Raw genomic sequence first — 19,625 nt, forward strand, 5'->3', positions numbered from 1 at the left:
TGGCAGGGAGCTCCTGCCCTGCTGGAGCAGCCAGAGCAGAGCAGAGACCTCAGTGCTCCCTGACACCACAAATTCTGCAAACCCCTGTTCCCCAGATGGGAACAGGACATGGAACCCATCCTGCAGGATGAGGAGCAACTTCAGAAAACATCAATACCAGGAGAAACTCACTCCCAAATATAAACACTGGGAGAAATCATCAACAGAAACACCAGGAGAAACTCCCAAATATGAACATTGGGAGAAATCATCAACAAAAACACCAGAAGAAACTCCCAAATATGAACATTGGGAGAAATCCCCAAACATAAATAGCAGGAGAAACTCCCAAATATGAACATTGGGAGAAATCCCCAAACATAAATAGCAGGAGAACCCCAAACAGAAATAACCAGGAGAAACTCCCAAATATAAACACTAGGAGAAACTCCCAACTATAAATAACAGGAGAAATCCCCAAATATAAATAGCAAGAGAACCCCAAAAAGAAATAACCAGGAGAAACTCCCAAACAGAACCACCAGGAGAAATCCCAGAACAGAAGCACCAGGAGAAATCCCAGAACAGAAGCACCGGGAGAAGGCCCCTGCATGGGGTTCAGGTGACTGGGAAAGTCCCTGAGCACTGGGAGCAGCTTTGAACTGGCCAAAGGCACAGCCAGAGCCATTCCAGAGACATCCAAGATCATCCACGATCCAGCCAAAATCCATCCAAGATCATCCACGATCCATCCGAAATCCATTCAAGATCCGTCCAAAATCCATCCAAGATCCATCCAAGATCTATTCAAGATCCATCCACGATCCATCCAAAATCCATTCAAGATCCGTCCAAAATCCATCCAAGATCCATCCAAGATCCATTCAAGATCCATCCACGATCCATCCAAGATCCATCCAAAATCTATCCACGGTCCATCCAAGATCCATCCAAGATCATCCAAGATCCATCCAAGATCCATCCAAAATCCATCCAAGATCCATCCAAAATCCATTCAAGATCCATCCACGATCATCCAAGATCCAGCCAAAATCCATCCAAGATCATCCAAAATCCATCCAAGATCCATCCAAAATCCATCCAAGATCCATCCACGATCATCCAAGATCCAGCCAAAATCCATTCAAGATCCAGCCAAAATCCATTCAAGATCATCCAAGATCCCTCCAAAATCATCCATGATCCATCCAAGATCATCCAAGATCATCCAAGATCTCCCCAAGGTCTGTCCTTACCCAGTGCATCCCCCACAGCCCCAGTCCATGAGGCAGGAGCTGAAGGTGCCCCAATCCCTAGGGCAGGAGTTGACTGTTCCCCAAGCCCTGGGGCAGAACCTGATGGTGCCCCAAGCCCTGAGGCAGGAGCTGATGGTTCCCCAAGCCCTGAAGCTGCAGCTGATGGTGCCCCAAGCCCTGGGGCAGCAGCTGATGGTACCCCAAGCCCTGAGGCAGGAGCTGATGGTTCCCCAAGCCCTGAAGGTGCAGCTGATGGTTCCCCAAGCCCTGGGGCAGAAGCTGATGGTTCCCCAAGCCCTGGGGCAGGAGCTGAAGGCTCCAGAGCCCAGAGGAAGGTGCAGAAAGGAGCAGTTTGCCCTGCACCCCCCCCTGGCAGTGCCCACACGTACCTGACCTCCCAGGGGTGGCCTTGGCCTTGAGCAGGACGTGCTGGCTGGAGGGCAGGGCCAGGCCCGGCCCCAGGCCCGCCCGGCACTGCTGCTGCTGCTGCTGCTGCTGCTGCTTCTGCTGCTGCTGCTTCAGGGCCTGCAGGGACACACAGGGCACACACAGGGGCATCAGCCACCCCACAGGGGACACACAGGGCATCAGCCACCCCACAGGGGCACACAGGGGCATCAGCCACCCCACAGGGCACACACAGGGGCATCAGCCACCCCACAGGGGACACACAGAGCCATCAGCCACCCCACAGGGCACAGGGATCAGGGATCAGCCACCCCACAGGGCACAGGGATCAGCCACCCCACAGGGCACACACAGGGACATCAGCCACCCCACAGGGCACAGGCATCCCACAAGGCACGGGGATCAGGCACCCCACAGGACACAGGGATCAGGCACCCCACAGAACCACCAGGGGGGCTCCATCCCTGCAGGGAAACTGAGGCACTGACTGACCTGCTTGAGGGCCTTCTTGCTGTGCTTCTGGGAGGAGGAGAGGCCCTTGGCCGGGATGGACGGGGAGGGGCAGCCGGGCTGCGGGGAGCCCGCGGGGGGCAGGCGCGACGGCACTGCGGGACACGGAAATGTAAATGTAAATGTAAATGTAAATGTAAATACATAATTATAAATGTAAATATAAATATATATGAATGTAGACATGAATTATAAATATAAATATAGATATGAATATAAATATAAGCAGGAACTCAACCTCCAGCTTGCGTTTACCAAATACAAAATAATAAAAATAAAAATAAAAATAAAAATAAAAATAAAAATAAAAATAAAAACAAATATAAATGTAGATATGAATTATAAATATAGATATGAATATAAATATAAGCAGGAACTCAACCTCCAGCTTGTGTTTAGCAAATACAAAAAACAAAAATAAAAACAATAAAAATAAAAAATAAAAATAAAACAAAATATAAATATAAATATAAATATAAATATAAATATAAATTATAAATATAAATATAAATATAGATATGAATATAAATATGAATTATAAATATAAATATAGATATGAATATAAATATAAGCAGGAACTCAACCTCCAGCTTGCGTTTACCAAATACAAAATAATAAAAATAAATACAAAAATAAATATAAAATGAATATAAATATAATTATAATATTATAAATATAATATAAATCTAACCATAACTATAAATATAAATGTAAATATAACTATAAATACCAAATGTAAATAGAATATAAATTGTAAATAAAATATATAAAATTAAATGTAAATATAAATGTGTAAATAAAGATATAAATAGAATTATAAATATAATTATAATTAAAAATATAACATTATAAATGTAAATATAAATGTAAATGTAAATATGGATATAAACCTATAAGTATAAATATAAATATAGATAGAAATAAGTAGTAAATGTAAATAAAATACTGTGTAAATAAATATAAATATATAAACACAATAAAAATTTAAATATAGCTGTAAACATAAATGTATCAATATAAATAGGAAAGTGTAAATACAATCATATAAATATAGCTATAAATATAAATATAACTATAAATGTGCATATATATATGGATGTAAATATAAATAGTGAATGTAAATAAAATACAAATTTTAATATATAACTTTAAATATATAAAATGTAAATAGAGCTATAAATATAGATAGTAAATGTAAATATAACACTATAAATACAATATTATAAATATAGGCATAAATACAGACATAAATATAGACATAAATATAAATTAACTCCAATATGCAAATGGAGCAGAACTGATCAAAGTGAGAGACTCCATGCCCAGTTGTGTATTTTGGGACCATTTTGGTTCATCTTGGGTTCATTTTGGGACCATTTGGGTTCATCTTGGGTTCATTTTGAGACCATTTGGGTTCATCTTGGGTGCAGCCCTGGCTGGGCTCTTGTGCTGCCCAAGGTGGATCCATGCAGGAGATCCTTTCAATAAATCCCTGCTTTATTCTGTAGCTCTGGTCAGCCTCTGTTCCAGCTCAGCCTGCCCAAGGTATCAGATCCCCTGGGAAGCAGCACAAAGCCAGCAGGAGCAGATTCTGGGGGCTCCTCCTGGTTCAGCCAACACCAAATGAACCCAGAGAGAGAGAGAGAGGAGAGGAACCCCAGTGGTGGCACAGAGCTGCCCCTGGGCCAGCCTTGGCCACCACGCTCTGGGGACACTCAGGTGTGGAGCCCAGCAGGAACCCCAGCACACACCAGGCACTGAGGGGTTCCTGGGACTCAGGGAGCTGCTGTGGGCCATGCTCTGAGAGGGGAGGATCAACCATTGGCTGCTCCTTCAATCATCAACTGATTCTTTAACCATTGACTGATTCTTTAACCATTAACTCATTCTTTAACCATTGACTGATTCTTTAACTGTAAACTCATTCTTTAACCACTGACTGATTCTTTAACTGTAAACTCATTCTTTAACTATGAACTCCCTCTTACCTATTGAATAATTCATTGGGCACTGACTCACTCTCCCCTGGCAGGGTGGGCAGGCCCTGGCACAGGGTGCCCAGCCTGGATCCCTGGCAGTGCCCAAGGCCAGGCTGGACACTGGCACACCCTGGCACACTGGGAGCTGTCCCTGCCACGGCAGGGGTGACACTGGGGGGGCTCTGAGGTCCCAACCCATTCCATGACTCTCTGAACCCCTGTGCTGGGAGATGACAAACGCAGAGGGCACAGGGAGTGTGCCCAGGTTGTCACTGAGGGCACAGATGTGTGGAGCATTAATTCCTGTCCTTCACTTTGAAAGGTTTCATTTCCCACAAATGATGGAAACACAAGGAAATCTGACTGGAAGGAAATCCTTGCCAAGGAGCCCAGCTGAGAACTGAAGCTCTTCAGGAGGGTTCCCCAGAGCTCTGAGGAATTCTGAGCAGGAAGCACAGAGAATGACATCACTGCAAACACGGAATGGATGAGAGCCAAAGGAAGAATTTCAAATAAAAACTGAGTCATTACTGCCCACAGTCCTTCAGAGGGCAAGGATGGGCTGGGAGGGTCACTGCAGGTCAGGACTCTGCTGCTGCTGATGGGCAAAGCTGCTCTGAGCAGCCAGTGCAGGAGAAATGCCAGAAATCCCAGAGTCCCTGAGGCTGGAAAATCCCCCCCAGCCCATCCAGTCCCAGCTGTGCCCAGTCCCCACCTTGTCCCCAGCCCAGGGCACTCAGTGCCACATCCAGGTGACACCTGCAGGGATGGGCACCCCAAACCCCCCTGGGCAGCCCCTGCCAAGGCCTGAGCCCCCTTTCCATGCAGAAATTCCTCCTGGTGTCCACCCTGAGCCTGCCCTGAGTCCATTTCTGTGGCATTCACATTCTCTGGAAAATCCCTTCGCCCAGGATTTTTCTCCTGGGAAGCTGAGAAACCTCAGAGAAAAAGGAAAACAATTCTTATCTCATTTGCTTCTCCTGTGTTGTGTTCACATGTGGGATGTGTTGGAGATTGTTTACCCACAGGTGATTGTTTCATTGGATTCTGCTGTGGGTTGTTTTGACTCTTTGGCCAATCAGGGCCAAGCTGTGTCGAGATTCTGGAAAGAGTTCCAAGTTTTCATTATTATCTTTTTAGCATTCTGTAAGTGTCCTTTCTGTATTCTTTAGTATGGTTAGTATTCTTTAATATAATATAGTATCATAAAGTAATAAATCAGCTTTCTGAGAACATGGAGTCACATTCACCATTCCTGCCCTCATTGGGACATTCCCAGCAAATACATTTCCCCTTGTCCTGTCCCTGTTCCATGGGAGCAGAGCCTGATCCCACCTGGATGTTTTGGGTCACTCAGGGCAAATCCTGCAACCTCCAGCAATAGTTCTGAGAACTCCTCATGTCCCCACACTCTGCATTTCTCTGTATATTTATGGAATGTAGTTTATACATCAAACTTCTACTTTACATAGGACACGAAATTCAATCCAGTTCAGAGCATTCATGACAAGCAGGTCCCATGGGACACAGGATTTACGTGGAGCTGCTGCCACCACTGCTGGTGGCAGCTCAGTGTGACACAGCCACTGCCAGCTGCCCAAAGGAACAGAACTGCCAAAGGTGCCAGGCTCTGTCCCAAAGCCCAGCCAGTGCCACTGCTCAGCACAGGACACAGGGAATTGGCCACTGGCCCCTGGGCTGTGCCAGCTCTGGGGTGGCAGCAGGGCCAGGGCAGTGCCCGTCCCCTGTGCTGGCACTGCTGGGGCACCTGCAGGGCTGGGGGCAGCTCTGGGCCCCTCCTGACACGAGAGACCTGCAGGGGCTGGAGCTGGGCAGGGAATGGAGCCCCAGGAGGGGCTGAGGGAGCTGGGCAGGGAATGGAGCCCCAGGAGGGGCTGAGGGAGCTGGGCAGGGAATGGAGCCCCAGGAGGGGCTGAGGGAGCTGGGCAGGGAATGGAGCCCCAGCAGGGGCTGAGGGAGCTGGGCAGGGAATGGAGCCCCAGGAGGGGCTGAGGGAGCTGGGCAGGGGCTCAGCCTGGAGCAAAGGAGGCTCAGGGGGCCCTTGTGGCTCTGCACAAGTCCCTGCCAGGAGGGCACAGCCAGGGGGGGTCGGGCTCTGCTCCCAGGGAACAGGGACAGGACAAGGGGAAATGGCCTCAGGCTGGGCCAGGGCAGGCTCAGGGTGGGCACCAGGAGGAATTTCTGCATGGAAAGGGGGCTCAGGCCTTGGCAGGGGCTGCCCAGGGGGGTTTGGGGTGCCCATCCCTGCAGGTGTCACCTGGATGTGGCACTGAGTGCCCTGGGCTGGGGACAAGGTGGGCATTGGGCACAGCTGGGACTCCATGGTCTGTAGAGAAGCTCCATGAAAGCCAGGGGTAAGAGGTTCTTGCTCCTGCTAAAACACCCCACAAATGCAATTATTTCCTTTGCTCGCTTCCTTTTCCAGTGAATTAACCAGGTGGGACCTCTTGGCCTCTGTCTAATTGGACAGCCCCATGTCTGAGGTGAACTCCAAAAGGTCCTATGAGGTGTCTTAGTACCTCAATTGAGAGACAAACTTCTGAGCTTTTTGCCTTTTTAAGCAGACAAAGAATAATTTAGTCACTCCATCACCAAGGGACACATTCCTCCACTGGGCCCTTCTCCCCTTACCTGCCTGGAGCTGCTCCATGAACATTCCTGCTGCTCCTGGGGCTCCTGGGGCTCTGCAGAGGCACCCAGGGCTCTGCTCTCCCTCCCCAAATCCCAGGGGTGCTTTGTGCTGCCAGAGCTCTTGGGTTTTTTTGCACAAATAAGGAAATGGCTGCTGATGTTATCTGGCCACGCTTCCTGCTCTGCTGGGGATGATCACGGAGGGCTCAGGCAGCTCCTGCCTGCCCCTTTCTGCTCCCCACCTCCATTCCCTCCCCTCACAGCCCAGCTCTGCTCCTGAGAGCCTGCAGGAACAACCTGTGCCTTGTCTGAGCTCTGCTTCCCACCAAAACCCGGGCATGGGCTGGTCCCAAAGGCTGGGGGTGCTGCTGAGCCCAGCCTCACACGGGGCTGAGCTGGGCTTGGGATGGTCAGCCCTGGGATTTGGGGTGTTCTCCAGTTCAGCCCTGGGATTTGGGGTGTTCTCCAGTTCAATCGTGGGATTTGGGATATTCTCCACCTCAGCCCTGGGATTTGGGATGTTCTCCACCTCAGCCCTGGGATTTGGGGTGTTCTCCACCTCAGCCCTGGGATTTGAGGTGTTCTCCAGCTCAGCCCTGGGATTTGGGATGTTCTCCAGTGCAGCCCTGGGATTTGGGATGTTCTCCAGCTCAGCCCTGGGATTTGGGGTGTTCTCCATTTCAGCCCTTGGATTTGGGATGTTCTCCAGTTCAGCCCTGGGATTTGGGATGTTGTTCATGAGCAAGGAGGATTTTAAGTGCTCCATGTCCCAGGTTTCTGTGTGCTCCATGGCCCTGGAGGAGTGCTGCATTCCAGGCTGATGCTCCAGAGGAATCCTCCTCACTCTGAGGAGCTTTGTTATTTTGTTATTTTGCCTTTTATCGAACCTTTTTCTGTTTCCAACACTACCTCCAATGCCATTCAGAGCAGCTAAACAATCTCAAGTGTAACAAGAGCTCCTAAGACCCAGCTCAAAGAGAAGCCCACGAGCCCAGTTCCCCTTCTGGGGCCTCTCTGTGGCCATCAGGGTGACACAGACCCCGTGGCTTGGGGATTGTAACCTCACTGGTTACAAACAAATGAAAATAAAAGCAGCAGGAAAAGGCTCAGGGAGCCTTGAGGATGTCTGGGAGCAGCAGCCCTGGCTCTGCTGGTGCCCCACAGTCAGGATGGGAGTTGGGGTGGTCACTGCCAGGGGTTCCCTCATCTCACTCCACTGATCCCTGCTGCAGGACAGGGTGAAGAGCCACACCTGGGATGGAGCTGAGCCCAATTCCTGCTTCAATCCTGCACTTCATGGCAGCTTTTTGGGTATTAAATGTTACTTCCTGCATGCAGCAAGGCCATGAAGCTGCAGTGTTTGCTGGAGGAAATGAGAAGAACCCTTCCAGATGCAGAAAGGAAATGAAATACTGAAATGAAGAAACTCTTCCCTTGTGCAGGATCCCTGCTCCAGCAGAACCACAGCTGGCACTGCAGGAGGGCAGAGCCACCATGGGAAGGGGCTGTGCCACCCCCCTGGCACACAGGGGACAGGTGGGAGAGGTTGTACAGTGACTTCTGGGAGAGAAGTTTGATAACAGGGTCCATGTTTACCCCTGAAGGAATTTCCTACCAAGGTCCTTGACACAGAAACCAAGAAAGGAAGGATAAGTAAGAGAAACCTGCAATTCTCTGTTCCAATGAGCACTCTGTCTCTTCTGACCAGTGAGCAAAGTATAGACTTATCAGGTTTGTAAGACTGTATAAAAACCATTGCATGCTGTAATAAAAACAGTTTGAAGCCTTCTGCAAATGGAGTGTGCTGCTCTGTATTGTCTGCATCTCAACTGGGACAGTGCCAGGGACTGTTCTGACTCTGTCACTGTTCTTTTGTGTGACTGCATTTCTCATTTTATTTTTGTTTTCTTCCCTAATAAAGAACTGTTATTCCTACTCCCATATCTTTGCCTGAGATAATTATAAGTTTATATATTTTTATATTGTTATATATTTTTTATATATAATTTTTATATATTTTTATATAACTGTTATTCCTACTCCCATATCTTTGCCTGAGAGCAAGATTAAGCAATTATAATAATTAAGCAAATTATAAGTAAATTATAATAATTTGATAATTGTAATTTGCTTATAATTTATAATAATCATAAGAATTTTATAAGAATTTATAAAATTATAAAAAAGTTTATAAATTTTTATTTTCTTCCCTAATAAAGAACTGTTATTCCTACTCCCATATCTTTGCCTGAGAGCAAGATTAAGCAATTATAATAATTAAGCAAATTATAATAATTTGATAATTATAAGTTTATAATTTTTATATAACCCTTATTTTTATATATTTTTATATGTTTTTATATAACTGTTATTCCTACTCCCATATCTTTGCCTGAGAGCAAGATTAAGCAATTATAATAATTAAGCAAATTATAAGCAAATTATAATAATTTGATAATTATAATTTGCTTGTAATTTATAATAATCATAATAATTTTATAAGAATTTATAAAATTATAAATAAGTTTATAAATTTTTTTTATAAATTTATAAATAAGTTTATAAATTTTTATTTTCTTCCCTACTAAAGAACTGTTATTCCTACTCCCATATCTTTGCCTGAGAGCAAGATTAAGCAATTATAATAATTAAGCAAATTATAAGCAAATTATAATAATTTGATAATTATAATTTGCTTAAAATTTATAATAATCATAAGAATTTTATAAGAATTTATAAATTTATAAATAATTTTATATTTTTTTTATAAATTTATAAATAAGTTTATAAATTTTTAGTTTCTTCCCTAATAAAGAACTGTTATTCCTATTCCATATCTCTCTCCTGAGAGTAAGATTAAGCAATTATAATAATTAAGCAAATTATAATAATTTGATAATTATAAGTTTATAATTTTTATATGACTGTTATTTTTATATATTTTTATATATTTTTATATAACTGTTATTCCTACTCCCATATCTTTGCCTGAGATAATTATAAGTTTTTATATTTTTATATTTTTATATATTTTTATATATAATTTTTATATATTTTTATGTAACTGTTATTCCTACTCCCATATCTTTGCCTGAGAGCAAGATTAAGCAATTATAATAATTAAGCAAATTATAATAATTTGATAATTATAAGTTTATATTTTTTATATAACTGTTATTTTTATATATTTTTATATAACTGTTATTCCTACTCCCATATCTTTGACTGAGATAATTATAAGTTTATATATTTTTATATATATTTTATATATAATTTTTATATATTTTTAGATAAAAATTATATATAAAAATATATATTTGATAATTATAAGTTATAATTATAATATATATAATTTGATAATTATATATACAAGTATCAAATTATATATTATATATGATATAAATTATATATATTTTATATAATATATAATTATTATTATAACGCTAATTGGCTTATAATTTATAATAATCATAATAATTTTATAAGAATTTATAAAATTATAAATAAGTTTATAAATTTAATAATAAAATATAATAATTTGTAACATTATAATAATTTTAATAGAATGAAATATAATGATTAATAATATTTTAATAATATTATTGATAACAATTAATCATTATGAGCAGATTATAAGCAAATTATAATAATTCAGAGGGAGGGGCTTTACATTTTCCATTTCAGGGGAGGCTCCTGCCTTCCTGAGCAGAGCCCTGGCTTTTCAAACACCAACACTCAGGTGCCCGTCCCCTTCCCTGCCCACCTGCAGCAGCCCAGCTCAGCTGGGGTCACTCTGAGGCCAGAGGATGCTGTGCTCCCAGGCAGAGCCCAGGTTACACCTCCTCTCCCCAGGCAGGAACTCACCTTTCCTTTTCCACCTGCTCTTCCTCCTGTCCTTGGTGGCGCAGCCGTCGCTGCTGGAGCTGCTGTGCTCCGAGCTCTGCGAGTCCGAGTGGCCGTCGCTGCTCTCCTCCGAGCCCTCCGACAGCTCCTTCAGCCCATCTGGGATGTCCTTCTGCCAGGGGACACCACAGAGCCACAGCAGGGTCACCCCAGGGACAGGGACAGGGGCAAAGCCCCAGAACCAGAGGGGTTTGTTCACTCAGTGTGACCCTTTTAATGCCCCACAGCTGCTCAGCGCTGGCCCCAAGGCTTTCTGTGGGTTCTGTAAACACTGAATGTAGGGGACACATCCTGAACTCTGTCACCTCCCAAAATGCCCTTTGCCAGGTTCCCCATCCCTGAGCACCAACTCCAGGACAAGGAATGCAGGGTTGGAATAAATGGATCCCAGTGCCAGAGGGCAGGGCTGGATGGGAAATTGGGAATTGGGAATTGTGCCCTGGCAGGGTGGGCAGGCCCTGGCACAGGGTGCCCAGCCTGGATCCCTGGCAGTGCCCAAGGCCAGCCTGGACACTGGCACACCCTGGCACACTGGGAGCTGTCCCTGCCATGGCAGGGCTGGCACTGGGGGGGCTCTGAGCTCCCTTCCCACCCAACCCAGTTGGGATCCTGGCATCCCAAGGTGCTGCTGCCTGCCATGGCTCCGGCCTGGGCTTCTGATTCTCAGCACACAAATCCTGGGGGGTGCAGATCTGGGGGGTGAAAGGGAAAAACTGAGCTCTGGGCAGAGCCTGGAGCCACTGCCAGGGCCTGAAGGGGCTCCAGGAGAGCTGCAGAGGGACTGGGGACAAGGATGGAGGGACAGGAGCCAGGGAATGGCTCCCAGTGCCAGAGGGCAGGGCTGGATGGGATATTGGGAATGGGGAATTGTGCCCTGGCAGGGTGGGCAGGCCCTGGCCCAGGGTGCCCAGCCTGGATCCCTGGCAGTGCCCAAGGCCAGGCTGGACACTGGGATACCCTGGGACTGTGGGAGGTGTCCCTGCCATGGCAGGGCTGGCACTGGGGGGGCTCCAGAGACAAATGCACCCCAAATCAGGAATGGTGTGAGCTGGTGTGAGCCAGCTTCCTTCCACTATTTAAAATACAGCTTATTTTAAGGACAACTCCCCATTTTTCCCTCTCTGACTGACACTGAGGACAAGGTGATTTCCCATCTCTAGACACAAGCTGAGAGCAGAGAAGTTTCCCTCTCAGGGCTGGAGTTTCATTGTTTCATTATCATTTAATTCCTCCTTCCCTGCTGGGACAGGAATTCCCATCAGCAAAGAGCTCTGTGGGTGAAGAGCTGCACACTCACAGCTGAGGATGGGGGCTGCTCCTGCTCCAGGAACAGGGCCAGGCCCCTCTGGGGTTATCCTGGAGAATCTGGACAGCAGCAGGAATTTCCCCATGGAAAGGGGGGCCAGGCCTTGGCAGGGGCTGCCCAGAGGGGTTTGGGGTGCCCATCCCTGCAGGTGTCCAGGGAAGAGATGGGGACAAGGAGGGGATCGGGTACAGCTTGGATCCAGTCCTGTTGGATTAAGAGTTTTTTTGATTTAGAGATGGGGTAACTGAGAGGTGTTTCAAAAACTTTTATTTTATTTTCATTTCTTTTATTTCAAGTATGCCACTTTATTTCATTTTATTTCCATTTATTTTATTATAATTTAATTTACTATTTTACTTTATTTACTATTTTATTATATTTTCATGTACTTAATTTCATATTCATTTTCATTTATTTTTTAAATTTTGTATTATTTTCATTTAATTTACTATTATATTTTATTTTATTTTATTTCAATTCATTTAACTTCCATTTATTTTATTTTATTTTAATTTACTATTTTATTTTAATTTACTATTTTATTTATTTTATTTTTTATTATTTTATTTCATTTTAATTCATTTCATTTTCATTTGTTTTTATTATAATTTAATTTACTACTTTACTTTATTTACTATTTTATTATATTTTCATATATTTAATTCCATTTTCATTTATTTTTTAAATTTTATATTATTTTCATTTAATTTACTATTATATTTTATTGTATTGTATTTTATTTTATTTCAATTCATTTAATTTCCATTTATTTCATTTTATTTTCATTTACTATTTTATTTTCATATACTATTTTTTATTATTATTTTATTTCATTTTAATTCATTTCATTTCATTTTCATTTATTTTATTTTATTATCATTTAATTTACTATTTTACTTTATTTACTATTTTATTATATTTTCATATATTTAATTTCATTTTCATTTATTTTTAAAATTTTATATTATTTTCATTTAATTTACTATTATATTTTATTTTATTGTATTTTATTTCAATTCATTTAATTTCCATTTATTTTATTTTATTTTCATTTACTATTTTATTTTTTTATTATTTTATTTCATTTTAATTCATTTCATTTCATTTCATTTTCACTTACCCCACCTCTGAATCAAAAAACCTTTAATCCAACAAATCCCACTGGCATTTTCCAGCCCTGTGGATTCTGGGATCCTGATCCAACTCCTTTTTTAAGCTGTGCCCCAAGGCTGACACTCACCCTGAGGGTGTATTCATCACCCACCCTGCCCCTGGCACTCACCCTGAGGGTGTATTCATCACCCACCCTGCCCCTGGCACTCACCCTGAGGGGGTGTAGGTGCCCATTTTGCCCCTGGCACTCACCCTGAGGGTGTAGGTGCCCATTTTGCCCCTGGCACTCACCCTGAGGGTGTAGGTGCCCACCCTGCCCCTGGCACTCACCCTGAGGGTGTGCAGGTGCCCATTTTGCCCCTGGCACTCCCCCTGAGGGTGCATTCATCACCCACCCTGCCCCTGGCACTCACCCTGAGGCTGTGTAGGTGCCCATTTTGCCCCTGGCACTCACTCTGAGGGGGTGTAGGTGCCCACCCTGCCCCTGGCACTCACCCTGATGCTGTAGGTGCCCATTTTGCCCCTGGCACTCACCCTGAGGGGGTGTGGGTGCCCATTTTGCCCCTGGCACTCACCCTGAGGGTGTATTCATCACCCACCCTGCCCCTGGCACTCCCCCTGAGGGTGCATTCATCACCACCCTGCCCCTGGGACTCACCCTGAGGGTGCATTCATCACCCACCCTGCCCCTGGCACTCACCCTGAGGCTGTGTAGGTGCCCATTTTGCCCCTGGCACTCACCTTGAGGGTGTAGACGCCCATCCTGCCTGGCACCTTGTAGAAGATGCCCTCCTCTCCGCGGGAGTTGGTGTGCAGCATGGCATTCAGGCAGGCCAGGGGGGACGTCCCGCTGCAAGAGACCCCAGGGAGTGAGAGCCCCCACGGGACCCCAGCCCCCAGATCCGACCCCACAGACCAGACACAGCCCCACAACCCAGATCTGACCCCACAGACCAGACCCAGCCCCACAGCCCTGATCTGACCCCACAGACCAGATCTGACCCCACAGCCCTGACCCAGCCCCACAGCCCAGATCTGACCCCACAGCCCAGATCTGACCCCAGAGCCCTGATCTGACCCCACAGCCCAGATCCGACCTCACAGCCCAGATCCAGCCCCACAGCCCTGATCTGACCTCACAGCCCTGATCCCACAGCCCCAGGCAGCCCCACAGTGGGCACGGGGCCCAGATCCAACCCCACAGCCCATATCTCACCCCACAGCCCATATCCAGCCCCACAGCCCATATCTCACCCCACAGCCCAGATCTCACCCCACAGCCCATATCCAGCCCCACAGCCCAGATCTCACCCACAGCCCATATCTCACCCCCAGCCCAGATCCAGCCCCACAGCCCATATCTCACCCCACAGCCCAGATCCAGCCCCACAGCCCATATCTCACCCCACAGCCCATATCTCACCCCCAGCCCAGATCCAGCCCCACAGCCCCAGCAAGGAGCCCAGCTCCCAGCCCTGTTCCCCAGGGAATGAAGCTGCAGCTGGCACAAGCAGCAATAGGGCAAGCAGTGCATGGGTCTGCAGTCCTGGCCAAAAGCAAACAAAAACCCCAGAGGATCAGGCTCTGCAAGGTTCCTCTGACAGACCCCAAAGCAGCCCCAGCTCTGGGCGAGGCTCAGAGCAGCTCTGGGGTGAGCTGAGGATGGGCTCCAGAAGGATTCAAAGTTGTGTTGGGGTTTTTTTCCCAAAAAAGAACCCGAGTTCTGCTGGAACAAGGGTTGTGGGGCACCAAATGGGAACCAAGTGTGCAATTCCCCCTGGGAAGGGGGAGCTCCCCAGTCCCAGCCAGATCCATCTTCCCACCAGGGCTGCAGGGGTTTTGGTTGGCTTTTAACCCATCCTGCTGCAGGCAGGCCCAGCAGGGGAGCTGTGTCCCCAGGGAGGGACACAGGGACCCCAAACTGGACACAGGGAGCACAAACTGGACATAGGAACCCCAAACGGGACACAGAACCCCAAATGAGACACAGAACCCCAAACGAGACACAGGGACCCCAAACGGGACACAGGGACCCCAAACTGGACACAGGGACCTCCAAACTGGATACAGGAATCCCAAACTGGACACAGGGACCCCAAACGGGACACAGGGACCCCAAACTGGACATAGGGAGCACAAACTGGACACAGGAATCTCCAAACTGGACACAGGAACCCCAAACTGGACACAGGAACCCCAAACTGGACATAGGGAGCACAAACTGGACATAGGAACCCCAAACGGGACACAGAACCCTAAACTGAACACAGGGAGCACAAACTGGACACAGGGACCTCCAAACTGGATACAGGGACCCCAAACGAGACACAGAACCCCAAATGGGACACAGGGACCCCAAACTGGACACAGGGAGCACAAACTGAACACAGGGAGCACAAACTGGACACAGGGACCCCAAACTGGACACAGAACCCTAAACTGAACACAAGGACCCCGAACTGGACACAGGGACCTCCAAACTGGACACAGGAACCCCAAACTGGACAGAGGAACCCCAAGCTGGACACAGAACCCTAAACTGGACACAGGGACCCCAAGCTGGACACAGATCCCCAAATTGGACACAGGGACCCCAAGCTGGACACAGGGACACCAAACTGGACACAGGGATCTACAAACTGGACAGAGGAACCCCAAACAGGACAGAGGAACCTCAAACTGGACACAGAACCCTAAACTGAACACAGGGACCCCAAGCTGGACACAGGGACCCCAAACTGGACACAGGGACCTACAAACTGGACAGAGGAACCCCAAATTCAGAACCCCACCAAACCAGCCCCAGAAGGACACAAAACCAATCCCGGGTGCTCCCCCAGAGCTCAGATGAACCCAAAGCTCTTGGGGTTGTGCTGGACCTGCCTGAGCCTGAGGGAAAGAGCTCAGGGTGAGCCTGGCTCACAGCCCTGGCAGGCTCTGCTCAGCATCAGCCCCACAGGAGCCTGGGAAAAGGCTCATCCTTGGGGATGGGATGGGATTTTGGGATAATGGGATGGGATGGGATAATGGGATGGGATAATGGGATGGGATGGGATGACTGCAGCCCTTGCTGGGTCTCTGCTGCCCCTGTGCCCAGATTCCCCCAACATTCCCAATTCCTTTCTCCCACTCCCTGTGCTCTGCACCTGGGCTGCCTCTGGTCACAGCTGCCTAAAACCACCCCTAGGAACCAGATTCTGTTCACTGTCACAGAATTCACAGAATCACACAATCCCCAGGCTGGAAGAGACCCCCAAGACCATCGAGTCCAACCCAGCCCCAACGCCTCAACTCAGCCCTGGCCCCCAGTGCCACATCCAGGCTTTGTTAAACACACCCAGGGGTGGGGACTCCACCACCTCCCTGGGCAGAACATTCCAGAACTTTCTCACCCTTTCTGTACAGAACTTTTTCCTGATATCCAGCCTAAATTGCCCTTGGTGCAGCTCGAGGCTGTGTGCTCTGGTTGTGCCAGTGCTGCTGGAGAAAGAGCCCAGCCCCAGCTGAGCACAGGCACCTTTCAGGGGGTGTGGGGGGTGATGGATGGGGGCACCCCTGAGTCTCCTTCTCTCCATGGCACCCCCAGCTCCCTCAGGGCTTCCTCACAGGGTTTGTGTTCCCAGCCCCTCTCCAGCCTCGTTTCCCCCTCTGGACACATTCAAGGATCTCAAGGATCTCTTGGGAACGTCCTTCCCAACCTGAGGGGCCAGAGCTGGACCCAGCACTCGAGGTGTGCCCTCAGCAGTGCTGAGCACAGGGGCACAGTGACCTCCCTGCTCCTGCTGGCCACACCATTCCTGACCCAGGCCAGGAGCCATTGGCCCCCTGGCACTCTGCTGGCTCCTGCCCACCCTGCTGCCCAGCAGGTCCCTTTGTGCCTGGGCACTGCCCAGCCTCTCTGACCCCAGGGTATAACACTGCAGGGGTTATTGTGGCCAAAATGCAGGAGTGGCCACTGGGATTTGATTGCCCTTTCTCCTGATTTTGGATTTCATTGCCCTTTCTCCTAATTTTGGATTTTATTGCCCTTTCTCCTCTTTTTTTTTTTTTTTAATTGCCCTTTCTCATGATTTATTTGGATTTTATTGCCCTTTCTCCTGATTTTTTTTGGATTTTATTGCCCTTTCTCCTGATTTTACCAGTGAAGGCCATCTCCTCCACTTCCTGGGAACACACCCATGGCAATGCCCACCATTCCACCTCAAAGCAGCCCTTGGAGAAGCAGATGGTGTAAAAGATGAGTTTCTGCCTGCTCCAGCTCCATCAGCACCTCCTGCTCCTCCTTCTCAATCCTTCCCAACCCTCCCAAACCCACCTGCACAGCCACCCTCAGCCCCAGCAGTGCCAACGTGCCAGTCCTGGGGGAGGTCCCAAACTGGGATCCATCCCTCAGGAGAGCCCCTGGAGCTCAGCAGGACCTGGCCAAGGTCTGGAGCTGGGATGTCCTGGTTTGTCCCCAGTGAGGCCACTCAGCCCCAGGGAAGGTTCACCAGTGCCAAGGGTGATGCCTCAGGTTTGGCTTTTCTATTTTTCACATTCTGTGCTGCTTTAGTGTGTGGGTCTGGGCTTCATATTATGGGGTGGTGAGCTCTGTGTACAGAGCAGGGAGACAAAACAATTCCTGCTCCAGCTGGGGACCAAGGACAAATGATCCAAATCTCAGACCCAAGAGCACAAACAGAAGAGAGAAAAACAAGAAGGATGGGACTGCAGGGGCTAAAGCTGGAATGGACCATGAACTGCAAGATGCAAATGGAGCAGAACTGATCCCAGTGACAGAGCCCGGGACTGGGTGTCCATTTTGGGACCATTTGGGTTCATCTTGGGTTCATTTTGGGACCATTTGGGTTCATCTTGGGTGCAGCCCTGGCTGGGCTCTTGTGCTGCCCAAGGTGGATCCATGCAGGAGATCCTTTCAATAAATCCCTGCTTTATTGTTTAGCTCTGGCCAGCCTCTGTTCCAGCTCAGCCTTCCCAAGGCATCAAGGGAAGCTCCAGACAAAGCCCCTTCCCACCTCACTGCCTGGAGCCAGCTGCCCCAGGCACTCAGGGGACAAATTCCCACTTTTTCCTTTGGAGCATCCCCTGTTCCCCTCTCCTGTGAGCCTGGGACTCTTTGCTGAGGGTGCAGCCACCCCCAGTGCCAGGGCTGGCAGTGCCAGGGCTGGCAGTGCCAGGAGCAGCACATGGGCAGGGTAAGGGAAGCAGCTCCTGGGTTCCATTCCCCAACATGCAGCACCCCCAGAGCAGCACAAAGCCCACATGCAAAGCCAGCCCCACCCAGGCAGCAGGGACAGGGACAGGGACACAGCCAAGCCCCAGGGTTCCCAGCTGGAGGCACAGCCTTACTCCGGGGTTACACCGGGGTTACTCCCAGGAGCAGGGCAGGAGCAGGCTCTGGGTTAGGGAATGGCAGGGGGGATGTTAGGAGAGGAGGAGCTGGACACAAGCAGCGCTGAGTCTGGTCTTACCTTCTGCAGGTGGAGTGCAGCCCAAAAAAAGGAGAGAAACACCCCTTTAACAACTTCAGCACAACAATGGAGTCATCAGTGCACACACACCCCCTCCCTCCCTCCCTCCCTCCCTCCCTCCCTCCCTCCCCCTTCCAGCAGAACCACATCCCAAGGTTTGGGATCCCAGGGCTTTGGGATCCCAGGCTTTGGGAGCCCAGGGCTTTGGGATCCCAGGGGTTTAGGATCCCAGGGGTTTGGGAGCCCAGGGGTTTGGGAGCCCAGGCTTTGGGATCCCAGGCTTTGGGATCCCTTTCCATCAGAAGCAAACCCCAAGGTTTGGGATCCCAGGGGTTTGGGATCTCAGGGTTTTAGGATCCCAGGGGAGGCAGGATACACCTCCCCTGGTGCCTTCCACCAGAACCACATCCCAGGAGAGGCAGGATCCACCTGCCAGGTGCCTCCTTGCACATCCCAGGGCTTTGGGATCCCAGGAGAGGCAGGATCCACCTGCCAGGTGCCTTCCACCAGAACCACATCCCAGGCTTTGGGATCCCAGGGAGGCAGGATACACCTGCCAGGTGCCTCCCCTTTTCCACCAGAACCACATCTCAGGGTTTGGGATCCCAGGGAGGCAGGATCCACCTGCCAGGTGCCTTCCACCAGAACCACATCCCAAGGTTTGGGATCCCAGGGGAGGCAGGATCCACCTGCCAGGTGCCCCCAGAACAGCTCCAGTGTGGAACCTTCAGCCACCTTCACCTGGGAATGAACTCCCTGGAAGCCAGGTGGGCCCTGGGGATGTGAGCCATGGAGTAGGAACTTACTCACTCCTTCTCCCCCTCTGCACTACTCCCAGCTCAGCACCCCAAACTCCCAGTGTAATGGAGCAGGAGCTTCCTTACCCCAGGGGTGACCCATGGGCTCCCCAAGAATGGAAACCAGTGCCCACCTGCAGTGCTGCCCACACCCCAGGGCACCTCAGTGCCTCTCTCTGCACCAGCAGCAGCCCAAGGGGGATCTCTGCCTGCACACCAGGATTTGGGGGTTCCTGGAGTGTCCCCAGGGC

At 48.3% G+C, this 19,625-nt stretch overlaps 1 protein-coding gene across 2 annotated transcripts in view; it reads right to left on the bottom strand.

Annotated features, from left to right (window-relative positions):
- Window positions 1-19,625, bottom strand: part of ASXL2 (ASXL transcriptional regulator 2) — a 65,026-nt gene that overhangs the window by 17,306 nt on the left and 28,095 nt on the right. For both annotated transcript variants that reach the window (XM_071417179.1, XM_071417178.1), the window contains exons 3-6: window positions 13,848-13,956; window positions 10,649-10,799; window positions 2,136-2,248; window positions 1,625-1,760 (exon numbers count right to left, since the gene is read on the bottom strand). In XM_071417179.1, the coding sequence (XP_071273280.1) occupies window positions 1,625-1,760; window positions 2,136-2,248; window positions 10,649-10,799; window positions 13,848-13,956 (509 nt within the window). The remainder of the gene's footprint in view (window positions 1-1,624; window positions 1,761-2,135; window positions 2,249-10,648; window positions 10,800-13,847; window positions 13,957-19,625) is intronic.

The sequence above is a fragment of the Agelaius tricolor genome, unplaced genomic scaffold (assembly GCF_023055355.1).
Source record: "Agelaius tricolor isolate 1412-34295 unplaced genomic scaffold, bAgeTri1.0.p SCAF_68, whole genome shotgun sequence".
NCBI classification, from domain to species: Eukaryota; Metazoa; Chordata; class Aves; order Passeriformes; family Icteridae; genus Agelaius; species Agelaius tricolor.